The sequence below is a fragment of the Nuphar pumila genome, chromosome 3, assembly GCF_984573655.1.
Source record: "Nuphar pumila chromosome 3, dmNupPumi1.hap1.1, whole genome shotgun sequence".
NCBI classification, from domain to species: Eukaryota; Viridiplantae; Streptophyta; class Magnoliopsida; order Nymphaeales; family Nymphaeaceae; genus Nuphar; species Nuphar pumila.
Genome location: NC_143251.1, coordinates 127,765,841 through 127,785,338, shown reverse-complemented (window position 1 = coordinate 127,785,338; position 19,498 = coordinate 127,765,841). Strand labels below are relative to the sequence as shown.

The window sequence follows — 19,498 nt, the reverse complement described above, 5'->3', positions numbered from 1 at the left end:
TAAATCTTATATGTTTTACTTGTGTTCTTGGCCATTATGTGGCTTATGTGCATGTGTTCTTGTATTGACCCATAAGTGGTCTTTGTGTTCTTGTAAGCCCATAAGAGGCACTCTTTTGTATTGTTTTTCCTTCTTTCATTACACTGCATGGACACTTACCAGACATTCCATTATGATTTTTTTTAGAAAAACAGCTTTGATCATCAGATAACTTGTTCTTAGACAAACAGCCTTACATTTACCCAAGGAATTATTCAATAGTGTTTCCAAGCAGATATAGAACTAGCTTGGCAGAGCAATCTCCACTTCTAGAGCCTACAGGTAAGGAAAATGAAAAATGGATATATGACATACTTAGGAATGCAGTGGTCCTTGATTATAGCAATGTGAATGAGAAATTCCGGTGAAGCAAACAAAGTTCCTTGCATTAAGTTGTTTAGGAACAATTATCCTCACCAAGGTTTTCAAAGGCAAGAGGTGTCATGAGGAGTTTTTCAAAAATATGAATGAGGCGTAAGCCTCGAGGTATACTGAGGCTTAAGCTCGATAATTTTCAAGGTATAAATATAAAGATATAAAAACTATACGAGTACTAAAAGAAAGTACTTCATTAACTATAAAACATAAATAAATAACCATTCCAAGTAATCACAAAAAAACAAACGCATATTGTATATTATTTGAATAAATGAAATGAGCCATGGGATTACGGGTCCATGGGTAGACCTTCGATTATTCCCTTAGTAGGGATTTCATGCACAACAAGGCTGAACCTATAAACTCCAGCTGGATTAGTGTCATGTAAAACACGGTCATCATGTATCAAATATTGGTTCATGACTGATATAACATTACTTCTCATGGTTAGGCTTGGACCCACCACATGGTTTTGATCATGCTCACTTATTGCATACAACTACTTATTTAGTTCATAGTTTAAGTTTGATTTATGCTTTTATGGATAGCTTTGTCATTGAGCTACTACTATAAGATTACCATTATCAACTAATACAAGTATGATTGTAACTACTATTTTGCAAGCCATTATAGTCATACCTTTTTGCCTTTTGAGAGAGGCATGGGCCTCGCCATAGAGGTCCACATCTCATATAAAGGATTCGGCCTCTTGAAGAAAGAGGCTTAAGCTTCACTTCTCCTTAAAGAGGCGTAAGCCCCTAAGGAGTGAATGGAGGGGAGGCATTGAGGTTCACACATTTTAATGCCTCCAAAAGCGCCCTTTAAAACCATGATCCTGACACCAAATGCGGTTCTTTATAAAATAGCTGTTACCTTGAAAAACTAAATCGTTATAGTTTATCGATCAGAAATCTTTCTTCAACAACCAAGATCCATTATTGCAAGTTGTAGAACCAAAAATGCCTAGTTAATAGTTATAGATGGAGATGCTGGTTCTTGGCACAATGGTGGCATATTTAGAAAGACACGCATGGTAGAGAGTCCAGCTCAATATCCAGGTATTATCAGGTAGCTTGGTTTATCAGTAGACATGGATAGATTGACAGGAAACAAAGCAAGGAGAACCTTGAAAATGATCACTACAAGAAACTTGATTCCTACTAATTCAAGATCTACCAGGGATTTATCACTCATCTTCAGCAACCTATCTTATTCTATTAGTTAAATAAAATAAAGTTATTCCCACTTTCTAGCATTCTATAGTCTACTATAATGGTTAGAAACTATCATATTCATAACAGATGGTTAGCACTATCGATATCTTTGTTTTTTTCCTATGAAATATGCTGGCGTTTGCAGCTGGCTAAAAGGCCATGAAGAAGATCATGAAGGCTGTTTAGCTCGGCAATTCTGTGGAACCATAATTTGTTGTTCTAGTCATATAGGTGAAGTTTCTTCCATGCTTTGTCCTAATATTGTCATCATTTGTATCACTAAAACTCATTTTGTTAGATTTTTCCCATTTTAGCATGTTGTGTAATGTGCATTATATGTTCTGAATTTCCTATTTTTCCATATTCCCATTTCTTCTAATTATAGCCTCAGTTCCTATTAGGCTATTCTTTTCAACATTTTAATGGTGAAAATAACAAAAACTCAAGCAAGATTTACTATGAAAACATAAGCATTATCTTTTTTCTTGTTTTCCCCTTTTCCCCAATGGCAAAGAAGTAGAGGGAAACACGAGTAGAAGTGGGCTACAAGACATCGTGACATTACCCAGTCAAGACAAACTAGAAGACGAAAAACTAAAAAGAAAACTAACCAAAAAAGTTAGGCCCAAAAGAGGTGTCAGCATAACTCCAAAATCCTAGGGCATAACAGACAGAGTGCCACTTAACAAGAAAATACATAGTCAACGCCACATGCCTACCATGATAGAAGGTGGTGGCAAATCTACACCATTTTTACCAGATGTTCTGAACTTTGAGTGCACCTATTTATCAAGAAAAGTGGTACAAGAGGGGATATCAAATTTTGGGACACAACGTGGTATCCCAGCTCTGTTGACATGGACAACTTTGATCTTCCAAAAACAGCCTAATCTTCTAATAAGCAGAGTAATTAACTGACAAGAAATAGAAATAGTTGATGGTCCGTGTGTTCTTATTCAACTAAAACGGGATTAAACCCCTCAATCAAAAAACCCCGAAAATTTTCTGAACAAAAAAGATCATTTTAAGCCGCTAATTGCTGAAACAAACAGCACCCAAATGCAGAAACTATACAAAATCCTCATCCGGAAAAGCCAAATAGCCCAACCAACTAATCTATGAATTCAATCCCCTAATCGACGAAGATGGTTTGCATAGAATTAACAGAAACAATCGAGAACCCAAAAACGGAAACTACGGCATGAACAATTATCGCAGAATCGACAAATATCAGAATCATTAGGCGTCGCAATGAACATGGGCATTGCTTAAATCCCCTAATAAATCAAACCATAGATTAAAGACCAAGAGAAATGGGCCTAACCTCATTCAGCCAACATGAAAGGGGCCGACATCTCCAACTCTGAGAGCACGAGCCATCTCCAAAGCAATAGAGACGCAGGCGGTCACCCACCCTCTCAAAATGGTCCAGACCGTCTTGGCGACCGAGAATGCCCAAGCAGAGGGAATCACCATGGTTGAACCAGAAACGTCTCTACTGTGGAGGAAATTAGCAAACGAATTGATGGGGGAAGAGGGGAAAAGAGAGAACGAGTCCGGAAGAGGGATTTTAACGAGTTCTGACCTCTTCGGGAGTGAAACGAGAAAAAAAAATAACAAGAAACCATGAGAAAAGAGTACCAAGGAAAGGGGAAGTGAGAGAAGGGAGGGTTCTTGACGTTGATACGCGTCGGTCGGTTGAAGAATCGGACGCACAACGAGGAGCCCGAGCTCGATTCGTTTAAGCTCTGCTCGAACTCGTCCGGGTAGATAAACGAGCCTAAGCTCAAGCTCGGTACACATAAACTAGCCAAGCTTGATCAGGCAATCAAGCTAGGTTGAGCTCGATTAGCCCGATTAAGCTTTGTTTGCTTATTTATATAATGCAAAGAGTATAGTATATGTACAATTTATGTTTGCGAATTTAACACATCAGATGGTCGAGTTTGAACAGCTATTTTTTTATTTGAGCCGAGCCGGACCGAACTCGGCTTATGAGACATTAAAAATGGGTCGACATCGAATGAATTATAGACATCGGGATCAAATGATAGGAAACCTCATGGGTTATTTCATATGCCTACTCCGCACAACGGCTAGGGATGTCGATGGATCGGATTTTATCCTATATTCAATCGAAACCGACTTGGTTTAGTCAGATTTGGTATGCAGAAATTGTATGGCATCCTAATGGGACGCAGATATGGTTTGGGTTTTTTTGTCATTTAATCCGAGGGATATGAGGATTTGATGGATATCTGAATTTGATTACATGTAACATACAGTGGATTTGGTATGAGAGTTTTACCATCCGAGTCCGAATCACTTTAGGCAACATTCGATTAGTCAGATCCGGTATTGGCTGCATCCTAGTCAAAACCGAACCATTTACATCCTTAACAATGACAATGATGTGCTTAAGAAGCATAATAACAACGCTGTAATGGTTTTCTTTCTCACGGGAAAATCCAGGAGCTCACTCGGATTCCCATCTCATAAGGGGGGAAGCAATGTTATCAGAATTGGTTTTGGGTCTAAATTGATTTTCAGACAATTGGCCGATTCATATTCCGAACAAAATCGAGCTGAATCAGTCAGCTTTTCACCATCAAACGGCAATAATAAAAAAGATTTTAACCCTTGAAAGATATTAAAAATAATTAAACCAAATTCACCCACTTTAGTGGCAATTTTGGGCCAATTCTGATGCCATATGATTCTATCAGCATGAGAGAGAGAGAGAGAGATTTGATTAAGATATCTGAACAAATGCCAACCCGTTTAGTCAGATTCAGTAGAGCAAATAACATCCAAATAATAGTGGGGTGTTGAGATTAGAATAAGATTTAATTAGATCTTATATCTATACCTTATCTTATCGGATCAAGTCTCCTTAACTTAAGGAAATTGATTATCGAGTATTGAGATTTTGTTGTAACTGTTTATCATTATCTCTTCTTTAACTATCGTATCTCTTTCTATATATATTGCTAAATGATATACTGAGAAAATTATTTCATTTATGTGATTTTATAAAGTCTTACATGGTATCAGAGCCTTCGGGCATTTACCGTTGTTAGTCATCTTTCTGCAGACCAGCACACATGTCTCTGTCACCCAGGGCGTTCCCATTTCCGCTGCACCCCATTCATTCCCGCTACACCTTTATGATCACCCCTTCTCACTGATCGGCATTGTCGCTCTGCTTCACAGGGTGTAATCAGTCGTCACCTCTGCTACTCATTTTCTCCATCTTCGTCTTCTGAATTTATAGCCGGACGTTCACAGTTCACCGCAGGTTGCACTGAGGTTGCAGTGGAACTGAGGCCGGTTCCTTTTCCTTTTGGTTGCTATAAATCAATTGCTTTTTTTTTCTGACATAATGTATAACAATAATTAAGTTTATTGAATCAAAATCATGATTTGCTAAACAAGTTTTTATAAATCAAGTTTTTAAGGACATACTTGTAAAACCCAAAAATTATTGGATATTATTTTGGTACCTCTAAAATCTTGATAATTTTTTTTTAGAAGTCCTAATTTTATTAATTAAATTTAAGTAGCGAGTGTTTGACTTGATTTAGAAAATGGTTTAGAAAAGTATGGTTGGAGATAAAGACCAACTTGGACTCCTATCTTAATGAAAGAAGGGGTTCCAACACTATAAATAGGGGTCCCCCCATTAGGGGGAGCATTGAAAAATTCTGCCAAGCTTAAGATTTGCCCCCATTCGATTTGCTTCCAAACTAAGGGTGAATACAAAACTTTGAGATGAGTTCAATCTTAATAGTAGCTTTAGGTAAAAGTAAGTTGGTTCTTGTACTTTTTTCTTCAAGGTTATGTGTCTAGTGAAGCTCTCATAGAGTGAAATGTACATTTCTTCTATCGTTATTTTGGTTTTAAGTATATTAATTAGTTACATATTTGAATAGCCATCTTAAATTTTAATCGACTTGATTGGCTTGTTCATTGGTTATGTATACAGTGGGATGATCCACATGCTTACTCCTATTCAATGAATCAGTGTTGTCGATCATTCATGTCATGGATATTTGCACACGCATCATGACCATGCATGCAGTCACCGAATTATAAATTCACCTTTAATCATATCAACGATTTCCTTTTTCATGTAATTTTGTTTTATTTGTCAGTGTTAATTGTTGACCTTTTTATTATTATAAAATCATAGCATGTTGAATACACGGTAGTTAAGTTGTTATAAACGCTATAATGTATAAACCTGAATACGTGGAACATGAACCGCAACATCCTCACATGGGCATGGACCATGACATACCCATCCTTGCATCATGTGTAAATACGTAGAATATGATATTTTGTTTTAGTAATTGATTCGTATGACTTATGTAAAAAATTAAGTTTTCTTATGGATTGCTGTTCATATTTGAAAATATTTTGAATTTGGTTAGAACCATGACAGAATATTGTTATCATGTTATTATATCAATTTTTATCAACAACCATAGGTATATCTTCATTAAAACATGACTAAGATATTGCTACGGCGTGTTGGTTCAATGCATAAAGTTGGGATGCTTTTGTTATCTTAACAATAAGTACTATTCAAATAAATAAGTTTTTTAATGACACATGTTATTCAAACGAATAAATATCATCAACATTTTTTAAGTTCCATTGGTTATTTATTGATCACAACCTACCACATTTTCCAACAATCACATCTACTTTATCAGCTGCTACTTTCTCACTTGATGTAGATTTTTTCTCAAAATTTGGTGATTGTAAATCACAATCACAACACTTTCTCAAGGTTGCAAGGTTAACCAAACATGAGAAAAATACAAGTTGTGATTGTGATTGCTATTGCCAACTGTCATGAATATTGTAAAAGTTGGTCACAAGATTGACCTTATGGCCAACCATTAGAGCTTTTATTTTCTAAATTGTGATTGTTTATCCCCCACCCGTGACCAAAGCAAACATGTTCTTCAACTACCTACTTTATACAAATGCATTTCAAAGTACCAAAAACAAGGCATTTTTAGCTAGTTTGAGGCTTGTTTGGAGATGGTAATTAAGTTGATTGAGGGAAATGAAAAAAAATGGATTTGGGCAAAATTAGAAGAATTTTCTTTCGAGGATTCGGATTAAGTAAACATCACCTATAACATTGAAAACTATGATCTTCCGCATCTACACTCGGTCTTATACATAACGCAAGATGTAGGTGCGGACTTCATGTGGATGGTTCTGATTTGCATGTTTTGCAAATTAGACCATGAATGTGATTTCTATAATTTGTCTAATAGAACCCGTATAGTAGATTTGTTGGGTTTTAGTATATATATATATATATATATATATATATATATATATATAGAGAGAGAGAGAGAGAGAGAGAGAGAGATGGGTAGGTGCTTCATGCTAAATGTTTAATGGGGTTTTTTAGCGTGGTTTTCGACCACCGCTAAAGGTGCCAGCGCAACTGCGATCTTTAGCGGCACTCAAAAACTGCACTAAAAGGGAAAAAAATGTGCAATTTCATGTTTTGCCCCTTTGTTGTGTTTTTTCGACTGTGGCCGTCCATCATGCATCCTGTCGGTAACTGCGTACCTAAGGGTTGTGCAGCTACCTCTCTCTCTCTCTCTCTCTCTCTCTCTCTCTCTCTCTCTCTCTCTCTATATATATATATATATATATATATATATATATATATATATATATATATATATTAGCCGAGCTTATATATTTCAGAAAAATTAAAAGATACCAGTATATTATCAACATCATTTTGAAGGGCTTCATCTGCTGGTCAACATCCAACTTTACTTGGACCTGAGGCTGGTAAACGCTTTCGAACTGTTCAAGCTTGGCTCATTTTTGTGGTGAACCAAGCGGAGTTCATACTCATAATCTGTTCGACTCGAACCAGCCAAGTTCTTGCTGGCTTGTCTATAGGAAAAATACATTGTTTTCTAGCGGGAAGAAACATTAGTATAAAGTAATGCATGTAAGATAACCAGTTTTATGCCAATTCGACACCTGATCCTTCATATGTGATTTACATCATATTAACCAAACCCGTCCTCGGCAAATCGCGATTAATCTGTCATAATCAAAACTATTAACAAATAAATTTAAAATAATAATAAATAAAACTTATCTAATTATATTCTTAAAATTACTGCCATGTTAATATCTTAATTATACAATAAAATTGTATGTAAACTATGTTACCTTAAATAAATTATCAACTAGAAGCAATAAAATCAATCTGTAGAACTTGTGTAGCAAATTGTTGAAATTAATAAAATTTAAAGAAAATATATATGTCTACTTAATTTAGAAAATGATTAGCTTTTATTTTGTCATTGAACTTATTAATTTAATATTTTCATTTTTTATATTTTAAATTTTGTAATTATTATTAATATTATCTTTTTCATTAACAAATTATAAGCAATTTGATTTGTTGTATTATAAAATTAAATATTTATTATATTATATTATTTATTTATGGTCTACAAACAATGATGATCGAGTGTCATTCCTTCTTTAAAGATTGAGTTTAAATCAATCAGATTTTATATATTTACTCTTACCTATCGAGCCTTCTTTTTTTCACTTCTAAACAGTTTGCCATTCTATGTTGGTCAATGTGGGTAATGGGTTTCACAAGAAAAAATACCATGAATTAAATATGTTGGAATCCTGAAAATGCTCCAAAAATTTACAAAGTTGGTTCCTCACGCAAACCAAATATTTAACCTGCCATATGGCGATCCTATCACGTTGAGCATTACTGTATCGAAATCTTGAAAAAAAATTCTCTGTTTCGCTTCTGTTTTTTTATCTGCTCTTCTTTGCAACTTTGCATGTTTCTTTTAGTAGGAAGAAAAGAAATCCCTGGAAACCTTTTCGCCGACCTAATTGTAACTCAGTACTTTTCTTAACATGGGAAAAAAGAGAATTCCTTCCAACCCTTTTTTTTTTCATTAATCCAGGCTACACTAGAACTTTCCATGGGAAAAACAAAAAATGAAGAAAACGAAAGTGGTATCCGGATAGGCCTTCTGACTCGCGGGTCAAGTGCAAGTGGGCACATGATTGACGTCAAGCCCCCCTCAAAAAGATCTCTGTCTATGTCATGGATCAGACATGAGCATCTGTGGCTAAGGATGCAACTGACTGGATCCAGTATGGATATTTTATGATCTTTAGTTGTTCTGATCCAATCTGGATTCAGTTTTATGTACTTAACTGATCCGGATCCGATCCATTTTCATCCATATCTATCTGTAGTCATGTGTGGGAGTTTTAATGATCCAAATGGGTCCGGACACAGCCCAATCTTTAGAGACCCTTACCCAAATCCCACCACCCTGGTCAGACATTCCACATAAATGACTCAGGCCCACATCATTTTTCCAGATCAAAAGCACCCTCATAGGGTCCAAACCTGAGTGTGCCTCACGTCCGTGCTCCAAAAATCAGACCCCATACCCACATCAAGAACGCAAGAAGTGCCCCCCTCCCAGACTGAGACCAAGATCTAAAGACCCACAAAAAGCAAAGCCACTTTGGTCATTTTATTACTACCCTCACCTCTTTAAACCGTTGATTAACCAAATTATTCTATCATTTTCCACACTGTTCCTTCGTTCAAAAGCAACCCTTCTAGAGAGAGAAACTTGATGACTACTACAGAGAGAAAGAGAGTTCATTTAAAGGCAAACCTTTTAGAGAGAGAAGCAGAATTGAAATACACGAAGAGAGAGAGAGAGAGTTCCTTCGTTCAAAGGCAACTGTTTTAGAGAGAGAAAGACAGGTTTGTGAGAGTTTTTCGATTAAAGGCAACCATTTTAGAGAGGGAAAAAAAGATTTTAGATGTGAGAGAGAGAGCACCACGGTCACTATAACGACCGCCTGATGCACAGCAGGCTTCCCCACCTAAAGATCAATGAAAGCAGACTGAAACAGCGACCACCACCTTCCTCCTGCAATTACACTCAGAAAATCCTAATTCTAAGCTTAATCATAATCCTCTCTTGTACCACAAGTACCCCCAAAAGCGTGCAGAAAGAAAGAGTGCAAGAAAGGGAAAGAGACAGGATGGGTGGCACCACTTCCAGGGAATCCCGCCATATCCGTGCGAAGACAACCAAGTCAGGTCACGACTTCGAATACCATCACCAACAGCAACAACAACAACAAGGCCGTCCTCCTCCTCCCATCTCCCGCGCCCATTCCCTCCCTTTGCCGGTGCACCACCCACCGCAGCGGAAGGGCGACTCCTACCACGTCGTCTCCCTCACCTCTTCTACCTACGGTTCCCTCGCCCTTGACCCTCTGCCTGACTCCGATACCGTATCGTTGCCGGAGAACATCAACGCCCAGGAGCTCATGCACGATTTTGAGGATTCAGCCCACCGAACGGTGTATGACGATGGAGTTAAGAGACCTTTGCACCGTTCTGTTAGCCTCTATCATGGTATCAGCAGCGTTGATAACAATCAAAATGTTTCGAAACCGCTCTGGATGCATTTATCAGACCAATCAATTAGTCCAGACGCTATAGTTTCGAGTTTCAGACGGGCGACAAACGTGGGTTTCAAAGATTCCGGCCAACCGACCCTGGGCTCAAAGGTTTTGCAGGTTGATAAGGCGGCGCCGTGGCCGCCGCCGGGGAGCGAGGGGAAGATCGTGGTGTACTTCACAAGCCTTCGAGGGATCAGGAGGACGTATGAGGATTGCTGCGCGGTGAGGTCGATTCTCAGGGGGTTTAGGGTTTGCGTGGACGAGCGGGACGTTTCGATGGATTCTACCTACCGGAAGGAGTTGCAGAGCGCGTTCGGGAGGAGCGTCCCGCTCCCGCAGGTGTTCGTCGGGGGGAGGTACGTTGGGGGAGCGGAGGAGGTGAGGTATCTTCATGAGGCCGGGGAATTGGGGAAGATTCTGCAAGGTTTTCCGGTGCGAGAGAGCGTGGCCGTCTGTGAGATGTGCGGCGACGCGAGGTTCGTTCCCTGCGAGAATTGTCATGGCAGCAGGAAGATTTATGAGGAAGACGATGGTGGTTCGCTGAGGCGGTGTTTGGAATGCAACGAAAACGGATTGATCAGGTGCCCACTGTGTTGTTACTGACGTCAAGAATGAAATAACTGACAGATGCCATAGCGATGATGGCGAGGATAATGTGGTGGTGGTGATGAAGATGATCAGAAAAAAAAGATTGGGTATGTGTTTTTTCCTTTGTTAATTTTGTGTATATTCTATGCTTGATGAATTTCAGGTTTGAATTGAAAGAAAAGTTGAAGGCGTTTCAATTCTAGAATGTACAAAAGTTCTGTTGTTTTTGTGCTGCTTAATTATTCTTACGTGATTCTTTTTATTTAATGTAACAAAGCTCAAACTTCTTTTTATGGATTGAATATGGTGAGAGATGTTGAAACTTTTACATGTTTTCCTGGCTGAATCCTTGAGTTCATTTATTGATCTGGTAATGTGATGGTAACGTTATTCATAACTTCATATCGAACAACTATGAGCTGTACTAAGGAAGATCACCCAAACCTTATTTATTCTGCACATCTGAGATAAGGATGGTGATGAATGGTAATTGAGCTGTGATTTGTGGACAAAGATGGGTCTCACTTGTATATTCGCCATCCAATTTTTTGGGGTGTATTGGGATGTCCTGTACCGCAGCAAAAACTACCAGCTTATCCCTTTTATCTAGATAAAATAGGTGTGACATCACCTGTTACAGTTGGATCTGCAGAGTGATCGAGGAGTTTGGAGACACTCTATGAGGCTGATAATGTAAACCGTCTTTCTTGAAAAAATAGATGTATTATTAACTGAGAGGAACACACTCGAGTTCAATGCCCAGTTCCATTTGCCCCATATTCCAAAGCTTTAGAGTGATATCCGCTTCATGTTTCCATCCACTAGTGATATCACACTATCTTTTGCAATCTCCCTTTCCCAAGCTGCATTTGTTCTGTTATTCCTGTGTTCTCGTATGCTATAGTCGCAGCAACCAAAGGTTGGATGTCCAATCATGCTTCTCCCATATGGTCATTGGTAGTGAAATTATCCTTGTCATATTGCAAACAGAAGCATAAATTTTAGTTGGTTTTTAGAGGACAGCATCCTCCCATTTTATATCAGTAGGGCATCTTCTGCATTTTACAGTATTTTTGTCGTCTTGAAGGTGACCGAGGCGCAGTTAAACGAATGGAAAATTTGGTGAAATCCTCTGCTTGTGTGAAATAATAGCTGAGAGCACAATGATGAGGCTTTGAACTTTGTTAGCAAGGAAACATGTCCAGAGGCTTACAGTCCCTTGACATATATAAGAAATTAAAATAAAAACATAAAAATTTCCCAAGAACAAAACGAGAAATTTTATAAGGCCATTGCTGTCTTGCTCATTTTATGTTGACTGGGCTGCATTTAAAGCTGAAATTACAACAGGTTAGCAGAACCTTTTGCTGTTTGATTTTGATTTAATTTTTGGTCCATTATGCTCCATATTTGCAGTATTAAAGATTCTAATAATTGAAGTTTGACAGAAAGATATTTGTAATGGAAAAAGGTGTTTTGGAGTGTTTAAAACAAGAAAAAGGAATGGCCAAAAGATAAAAAGGCTTGTAAATGAAACATTAGCGTTTGGGAGGAACGTAGATGGAATACAGAGTTTAAAATTCATGTTTTCTCAAACAAAAAAACACGCTGAGGTGCTTAATAGGCTATTGTTTGGTTCTCTCCATTTGAATAAGATACTCTTAGTACAGCAGATTTATAGATAAAAGAAATGGAACTGATCTGAAAAACATTCAAGAACATTCAGACCTATGTGGTCAGATTTATTACACTGAAGAACATTCAGATCTTTCTGAAAACTTCTGAGAATGACATATTTCATTTGTCCTAGCACATGGAGAAATTTAAATTCATGACAACAATACTACCAAACAAGCACCACTCCCTGTTACCGAAATTTGATTCATCTGCCTACAAAAACTTGGTTCTTTGACAGCACAGTTTACAGTAGCCTTGAATGACACAAAATGCAAGTGAGATGTTTGTTGATATACGTCCATCTGCAAGATGCATCACGTCGTATTGAGAAGGGCCTCCCTCTTCTGATGACACGATGCTTCTGCAATTGGCTCGATGTTTATTATTTTTCCAATTAAACATGGCTTGGTCAGATGCGAACAAACTTGTCATATTCATTGATCTCTCGTAATTACTGTCCAAGTAACTGATGCCTGTGCTTTAGCAAGCATACAGCAGAAAGAAACGAAAGATGCGGCAATTACCAAACATTTGAATATGATATTTGCACAAAAGGAGGCTATGTCACAGGGACACCATTTCAGGTGTGTGTCCCTGATGATGAAGAACTTTATGTTAATATTTTTAATGATATTTTCATTAAAAATAATTCTTTATCATTAAAATATCAAAAATAGTTTTTTACTGATTAAAAATTGAAAATTTTCCATGTCCTCGTTCCTATTTTCTTGACATTTTTCAAACCTGTCTCGAACTCGAGTCAGGTGTCCTCGTGTCCACAATTCTTTGTGACATAACAAAAAAGATGAGGATATATCAAGTGAACTTATAGTCTACAGCTTATTATGCATCTTCTTTTCACAGTACAAAATAATAAGCGTCTTGCCCATAAGGGTTCCGCACATCGGCTAGGTGGGTCACCTTTAAGATTTTCAAGTTGAAGTAGGCCAACAGGTCGATACCTGGGGTGTGCATTCGCTGGCATAAAGCTAAAGCCAAAGCCAAATAGAAAACTATCCTCAACAGGAGAGTACTCACGGAGTTTTACACTACAGACACCTACACAGGTCTACAGTCAACATGATACCTCATGGTTCAGAACCCCCCATGTACATATAGACGATGACCAATAACAAGAGAGATGGCCCACCAGAAAAGCAAAGAGAGTTTGCTTTCAGTGCTAAAAATTACATGAAGAGGACGAGCATATACATGATAAGCAGGAGCAGTGGAGATAACCCTATCACTGTTCCTTCCATATTCTACCTGTCACTCTGAGCTTCAACTCCTTCCTATCACCACCAGAGAAGAAGAGAGCGATGTTTCTCTGTATAATCAAACCATTATAACTGTCTCTAACTTTCCTATGGCCATCCCTGATGCTTCTAGGAATCCCCTGCCACACCATCTTCCTTCCGTTTGCTCCAACCTCTAAACTGTAGCTGTAATTCTTGGCCTCATTCTCGTCGCCCATGAAACGGAGAAAGGCAATGTAAACAGGTGCCATGCCAAGCTGAAATGCCTCAAAGTGTAGACAGAAGTACTGCCCAAAGCAACTAAATACCTGGTTTATTGCCAGCCAAAAAAAAAATCATCCAATGAACCAATATGACCTGCTGAGCATTCAATTCACAAGCATAGTTGCATGCATGCACATGCATAAACATAAATATATTCATACAATGGTCTTTTGTGCAGAAGCTTGAAGTCTCTGCATGTCACGACAACTTTAGCAAGTGACATGCATACGTACGTGTAAACATAAATATATGCACAAATGGTCTTTTGTGCAGAAGCTTGGCAGTCTGTGCATGTCATGACAACTTTAGCAAGTCACATGCAAAAGTACATCCATACAGGAAAAAGGACAATGTTGTTGGCATGTGATATACATGAACACTTATTTCATGTTTTAGGTTGCATATGTGCAAGTAGGAACCTGCAGAAACATGCATATGCACATAATCAACAGAGGAAGAAAATAACGAGACTGTTGTAGGAATATATATACCGTAAGCATCCACGTAGCGTTCTCGACCTCATGTGGATTGGACTTGACATATCGATGGTTGAAAGTGCTACCATTATGCATGTCAACCTTGTGATCATCTTTCAGATGGGCTACCAATGAAGGAATATCACCAACAACAGTGCACTCAGAACCAGCATAGGGGCAGTTATAGGGTCTGAATGAACATTGTGATTCATGTTTCAGCTTGCTGTAGTAAGGGTACACACCCATACATCCAAAACTCTGATACTTGCAAGGCAATTCAAGAGAAGCAGCCACCTTCTCTAACGCCAGACACCTAATGTTCCCAAGTTCATGCCTACATGTTGGACATCTGTTGTGCACCCTCGGTTTGCATCCAGAACACAGAGTGTGCCCATTCGAACACTATGAACAGACATAAATGGATACAACTTTTCAACGTCACAAATTACATCATTGGATACAAATCAAACAAGTTCTTATTGCAAGACAAACTAAAATAACAATCAGTGCAGAAAATTTTCAAATTAATCCTTTAGCGAAAACAAAAGAAGCTATTATATCAATTAACTTTAGATAGCATTTCATTACTGATTTACACAGTGATTATCCTCCTGACACATGCAAGAAACTGGCTCCTGACAGTCCTTCCCAAACATAAAAAGGGGGGAAGAATATAGAAGAAGCAGTTTAAGACCACGCGATTTTGCTGCTAGTCTAGCAACTATATCTTGGTATGTATACAGTATATACTTGTACATTTGGTCACAGGTCTTGCTGCAGAGTCTAGAGAAAACGGGCATGAGCATTGCCCTGCTCTACAACTAGCAAAACCTTCATTCACAGCAAAGTGTGACCATCAAAGCAATTGCACATCTTCATCAGAATTACAATATGTTACAAACCGAAAAGGAATCTTCTCTAGATTCAGATCATGCAGCTTCCACACACTTGTGGTTTGCATGTTGATGCAGCACAAGAGCCAAACAATACTGAAAGGTAAGATTTCAGTATACTGTGCTTATGTTCAAGGTACCTACAAGAACTTCTGAATCCGGATTAAGTGATAAATTACTATACATTATGAAGTATTTGAAAAAAAAACTCAACCAGATTTTAACAAATATGTTCATCAAAAGTAAGTTTTTCTGTGATCACGTAATTAACCAGCATAGGATTAGATTACGGATCAGTAATTTTTCAACTATGTGTCTTGGCGAGTTAAGTGGGACAGTGATTTCCTCTCACCAACTTCAAATCAGATTAACATTTTCATCAAAAACAAGAAAAAACTTTCACAAAGATGAAAATGTCCTGAATGGTGACAACTAAAGGCATGTGAGGAAAATGCCAAATGATTGGAAACATCAATAAAATGATATAGCCTCCAAATATGTCCTAATCATATGATTTTATTATAATTGTTTCAATCAGTATAATCTTTTACTTCCAAAAGCACCTGGGAAGAAAAACACGAAGCATTTCAATAAAATCTTTACAAACAGAGACAGGCTTAAGATAGGCTTTATAACTCAAATAAGAAGATGGTTTTAACCAAAATTATTCAACATAGCAAATCAAATTCATTCATGAGACACATTAATAATGCATACATATGAAACCCAGTCATGTATTCCACAAGATATACAACAGTCGCTAAATCAGCACCTAAAAACCAAGTTCCATGTTACAGTTAAATTGTACAACAACAACAACAACAACAACAACGCCTTCATCCCAAAACAATTGGGGTCAGCGATATGAACCAAAAAAGAAATTCATTTTGGGTCTTCCACATGAATCCTTTTCCTCCAATCATTTCTATCCAACGCCATGTCCTTGGTGAGGTTCAAAGCATTCATATCCTTTCCTATCATCTCCATCCAAGTCTTCCTAGGCCTACCCCGACCTCTTTTAACTAATATATTTTCCCATTTCTCTAACCTTCTAACTGGAGCATCATTAGGCCTTCGCCGAATATGTCCAAACCACCGTAAACGATTCTCTCGCATCTTACAGTTAAATTGTACAACATATAATACAGTTGTACCTTTTCCATAAGAAAGCTTCATTCGAGGTAATAAGGAAGAAAGCATTTACTCACGACAAACCTGATGGATTGGAGGATACATAGCATTCAAGCAGACAGGGCACTCTAATAGTTCCCTCACACTGCTTGCAACAGTCACGTTCTGCTTTGGTGCAGCATGTTGAACAGAATCATTCACAAGTTCACTGAGCTCAAGCATGTTGTCGTTCTGGGTAGGATTTATAACCTCTGGGTTGTTTTCTTGTACATCATCCAGGAAAAGGCTTACGGAAGCCATTCCACACTAATGATGTGCCAAACTGCTAGCTGTTCATAAAGATAAACAGAACAATTAAGACATTTGTTAAGTCATGTCAAAATCTTGAGAAATTACTACATGTAAACTTGTAAAATAAGTTTTGAAGTAAAAAATTTGTTGCGTGCACACACACACACACACACACACACACACACACACACACACACACACACACACACACACACACACACACACACACACACACACACACAAAACATGAAATAATCCCTGAATCATAATAACTCAATAGGTAGTGCTGGTGCATGCTGCCTACAAGAAAAACACTTTATTGAGATGAATACAGATAGCTTATGAAAGAAAGAGATATGAATGGAAAACAAGCATCCAAAGTTTTAGCAGTCATAAAAAATGACCAGAAGCACCAGCCATTCTTGCACAGACAAAGTGCTCAGGCGTGGTTCACAGATGTCTCGAGCCTCGAGCACACACGATGAGAGGCTAATGACAAGACAACAAATAACTATATCAAGAAAGAGGAAGAACACTGAAGGCAAGAATGAAATACATCCCTTGAGGATGCTGAATGTTCTCAAAAGGAGTACACTCTTCTGGAGAGAGAAAAGGAAGAGGCCATAAGGGAAAACCTATAGCAATCTGCTTCCATAGCAAGCAGAAAACACTAAGCAAACTATACATGTAAAGCATTCCTAGTTTTCCTAGAGGCAATGAGGTTCTTTGTTCCATAGAGAATAAATACTTGCTTGATCAATCCTTGCAAGTAGGGGGATGAAATTCTGGTAATTGGGTTGCCGAAGAAGGGAAAAGGAACAAGCTCATATGGAAGTCACAGTTATTCAAAGATAACTTTGCTTCAAGGGAATTCATGCAACTACATTGAGGCATTATTTGTAAGCCCAAATCCATCCCAGTTTTGTACTTGTACATACTTTTGCTTCTGGTAACTATTCTTTCCTTTTGCACACATTCAATGTATGCCACCTTGCTAACTATCACAAATCATGCTCTCATAAATAGACAACATACTCATATTCCAGTGAATGTAAAGAAGTGACCATCAATAAAAAGGATTTAAAAAACTTTTTCAGCCTACTCGTGGATCTTATTATTATCATCAGAGATTTGGAGTGACATCTGACCACATATAAACAACATTCATTTCCCAAGTTAGAGATGGCAGATACCGTGAAATTGTTATGAAAGTACATTTATCACCAACTTCAATTTCTTCATTGTGGGGGTCAAAGAACACGACTTCAACTCCCCGCCATAGCCACCGAAACCTCTTCCCCCTACTCCCAACGCCCAAGTAAGAAACAGTACCTAAGGAGCTGGGTTCCCCACTTCCCCCCTCTACAGAGGGAGCTTTAAACAATTTCTTCCAAGTGTTTTCCTAACTCATAAGGAGTAGTTTGAACTGGACCATAGAAAAACAGGGAAAAAAGAACACTTGATCTGAATAGATATTTCTTAGAGTAGCATACTTACGTGATAACAATATCAAACACCACCAAAAGAAAAAAACAAAAGAACGTTCGATCGAAACAAAAGAACGATTCAAAATGAGTATTTGTTTCTAAAACTTCCACATTGCTCGCTGGATGGATTTTATTCTCGAGATACTACTTTTCCATCTCTGTTAAGATCTTCTAGCGTAAGAGAGATTTAAAGAAAAGGAAAAAAAGACCTTTAAGACTAAAAATGACCATTAAATAACCACATAACAAAACTTCAAAAAACGACACCGAAATCCACGCCATTATCACATTTAGACACCAGAAATGGGATCTTCATTTGTTTAAAACCGATCCACACAACCAACAAAGGCTTGGCATCGGGACCACCCAAAAAAAAGGAAAAAGAAACCGCAACACCCAATACGCAAAAGAACCCAATTTCCATAAGAACCGAACGCCTTCTTCACCATTAGCCTCAGAAGCACCGCAACAGCAAATAAAAATAAAAGGAAAAACAAAAAGGTGAATATTTGATTTTCATTACCTGTTTTGAACTCAACCAGGATAACCAAGAAAGGAATAAAAAAAGAAAAGATCATGAAAACCCAAATACAAAACACACACACACACACACACAAACGAAGAAAACCCACAGCTACCACATTCACCACGTACCTCGATATATATCAAAAGAACTCCAGCAAGAAGCCCCACCCCCTAATCGTCCATAATAGGAAGGACCACACCGAGAGAGAGAGAGAGAGAGAGAGGACACTCTTCGATTCAGAATTCGAATTAAAATCCGTTGGGATGAGGGCGCCCTCGAGGGAGGACAACAAATGTTGAGATCTTTTTCTTTCGAATTCAATCCCCTCGCCCGAGTTTAGACTTCTTGGAGAGAGAGAGATTCCTGAACGCCTTCGTCAGATCTCACCCCCTCAGCGTTTTTACCCTTTTGCATTTGTTTATTATTATTATTATTATTTTCTTTTTATCTTTGTTTTTTAAGGCAAGATGGGGTTAGACAGTCCCCTACCAGATATCTCTTAAGCCCCATGTGGCAGAGGAATTCGAACCTGGGCCTTCAGCTTGGCACAGGACCCCGCTTATCGCATGGGATACCACCTCGGTGTTCCTTACTGCAAGGAATTCGAACCTTAAGGAGTCTATAGATATGAATATTATATTGCTGATAAGTTGCTCATTGTTACTGCAAGGAATTTAAACTTTAAGGAGTTTATAGATACGAATATCAGATTTTTAACGAAAAAATATGAATATTATATTGTTGATAACTTGGTA

At 38.0% G+C, this 19,498-nt stretch overlaps 2 protein-coding genes across 2 annotated transcripts; one reads left to right on the top strand and one right to left on the bottom strand.

The window, feature by feature from the left end:
* Positions 1-9,375: 9,375 nt before the first annotated feature.
* On the top strand, positions 9,376-11,070 carry LOC149843713 (uncharacterized protein At5g39865-like). Its single transcript, XM_090001902.1, has one exon. It carries the CDS (start codon positions 9,546-9,548, stop codon positions 10,755-10,757), a length of 1,212 nt encoding a protein of 403 aa, XP_089858028.1. The 5' UTR covers positions 9,376-9,545; the 3' UTR covers positions 10,758-11,070.
* Positions 11,071-13,235: 2,165 nt separating this feature from the next.
* On the bottom strand, positions 13,236-19,051 carry LOC149843712 (E3 ubiquitin-protein ligase DIS1-like). Its single transcript, XM_090001901.1, has 4 exons — positions 18,872-19,051; positions 16,524-16,768; positions 14,431-14,817; positions 13,236-13,983 (listed from the first exon to the last, which is right to left on the bottom strand). The coding sequence occupies exons 2-4, from the start codon at positions 16,737-16,739 to the stop codon at positions 13,663-13,665; spliced, it is 924 nt and encodes a 307-aa protein (XP_089858027.1). The 5' UTR covers positions 16,740-16,768; positions 18,872-19,051; the 3' UTR covers positions 13,236-13,662.
* Positions 19,052-19,498: the final 447 nt, after the last annotated feature.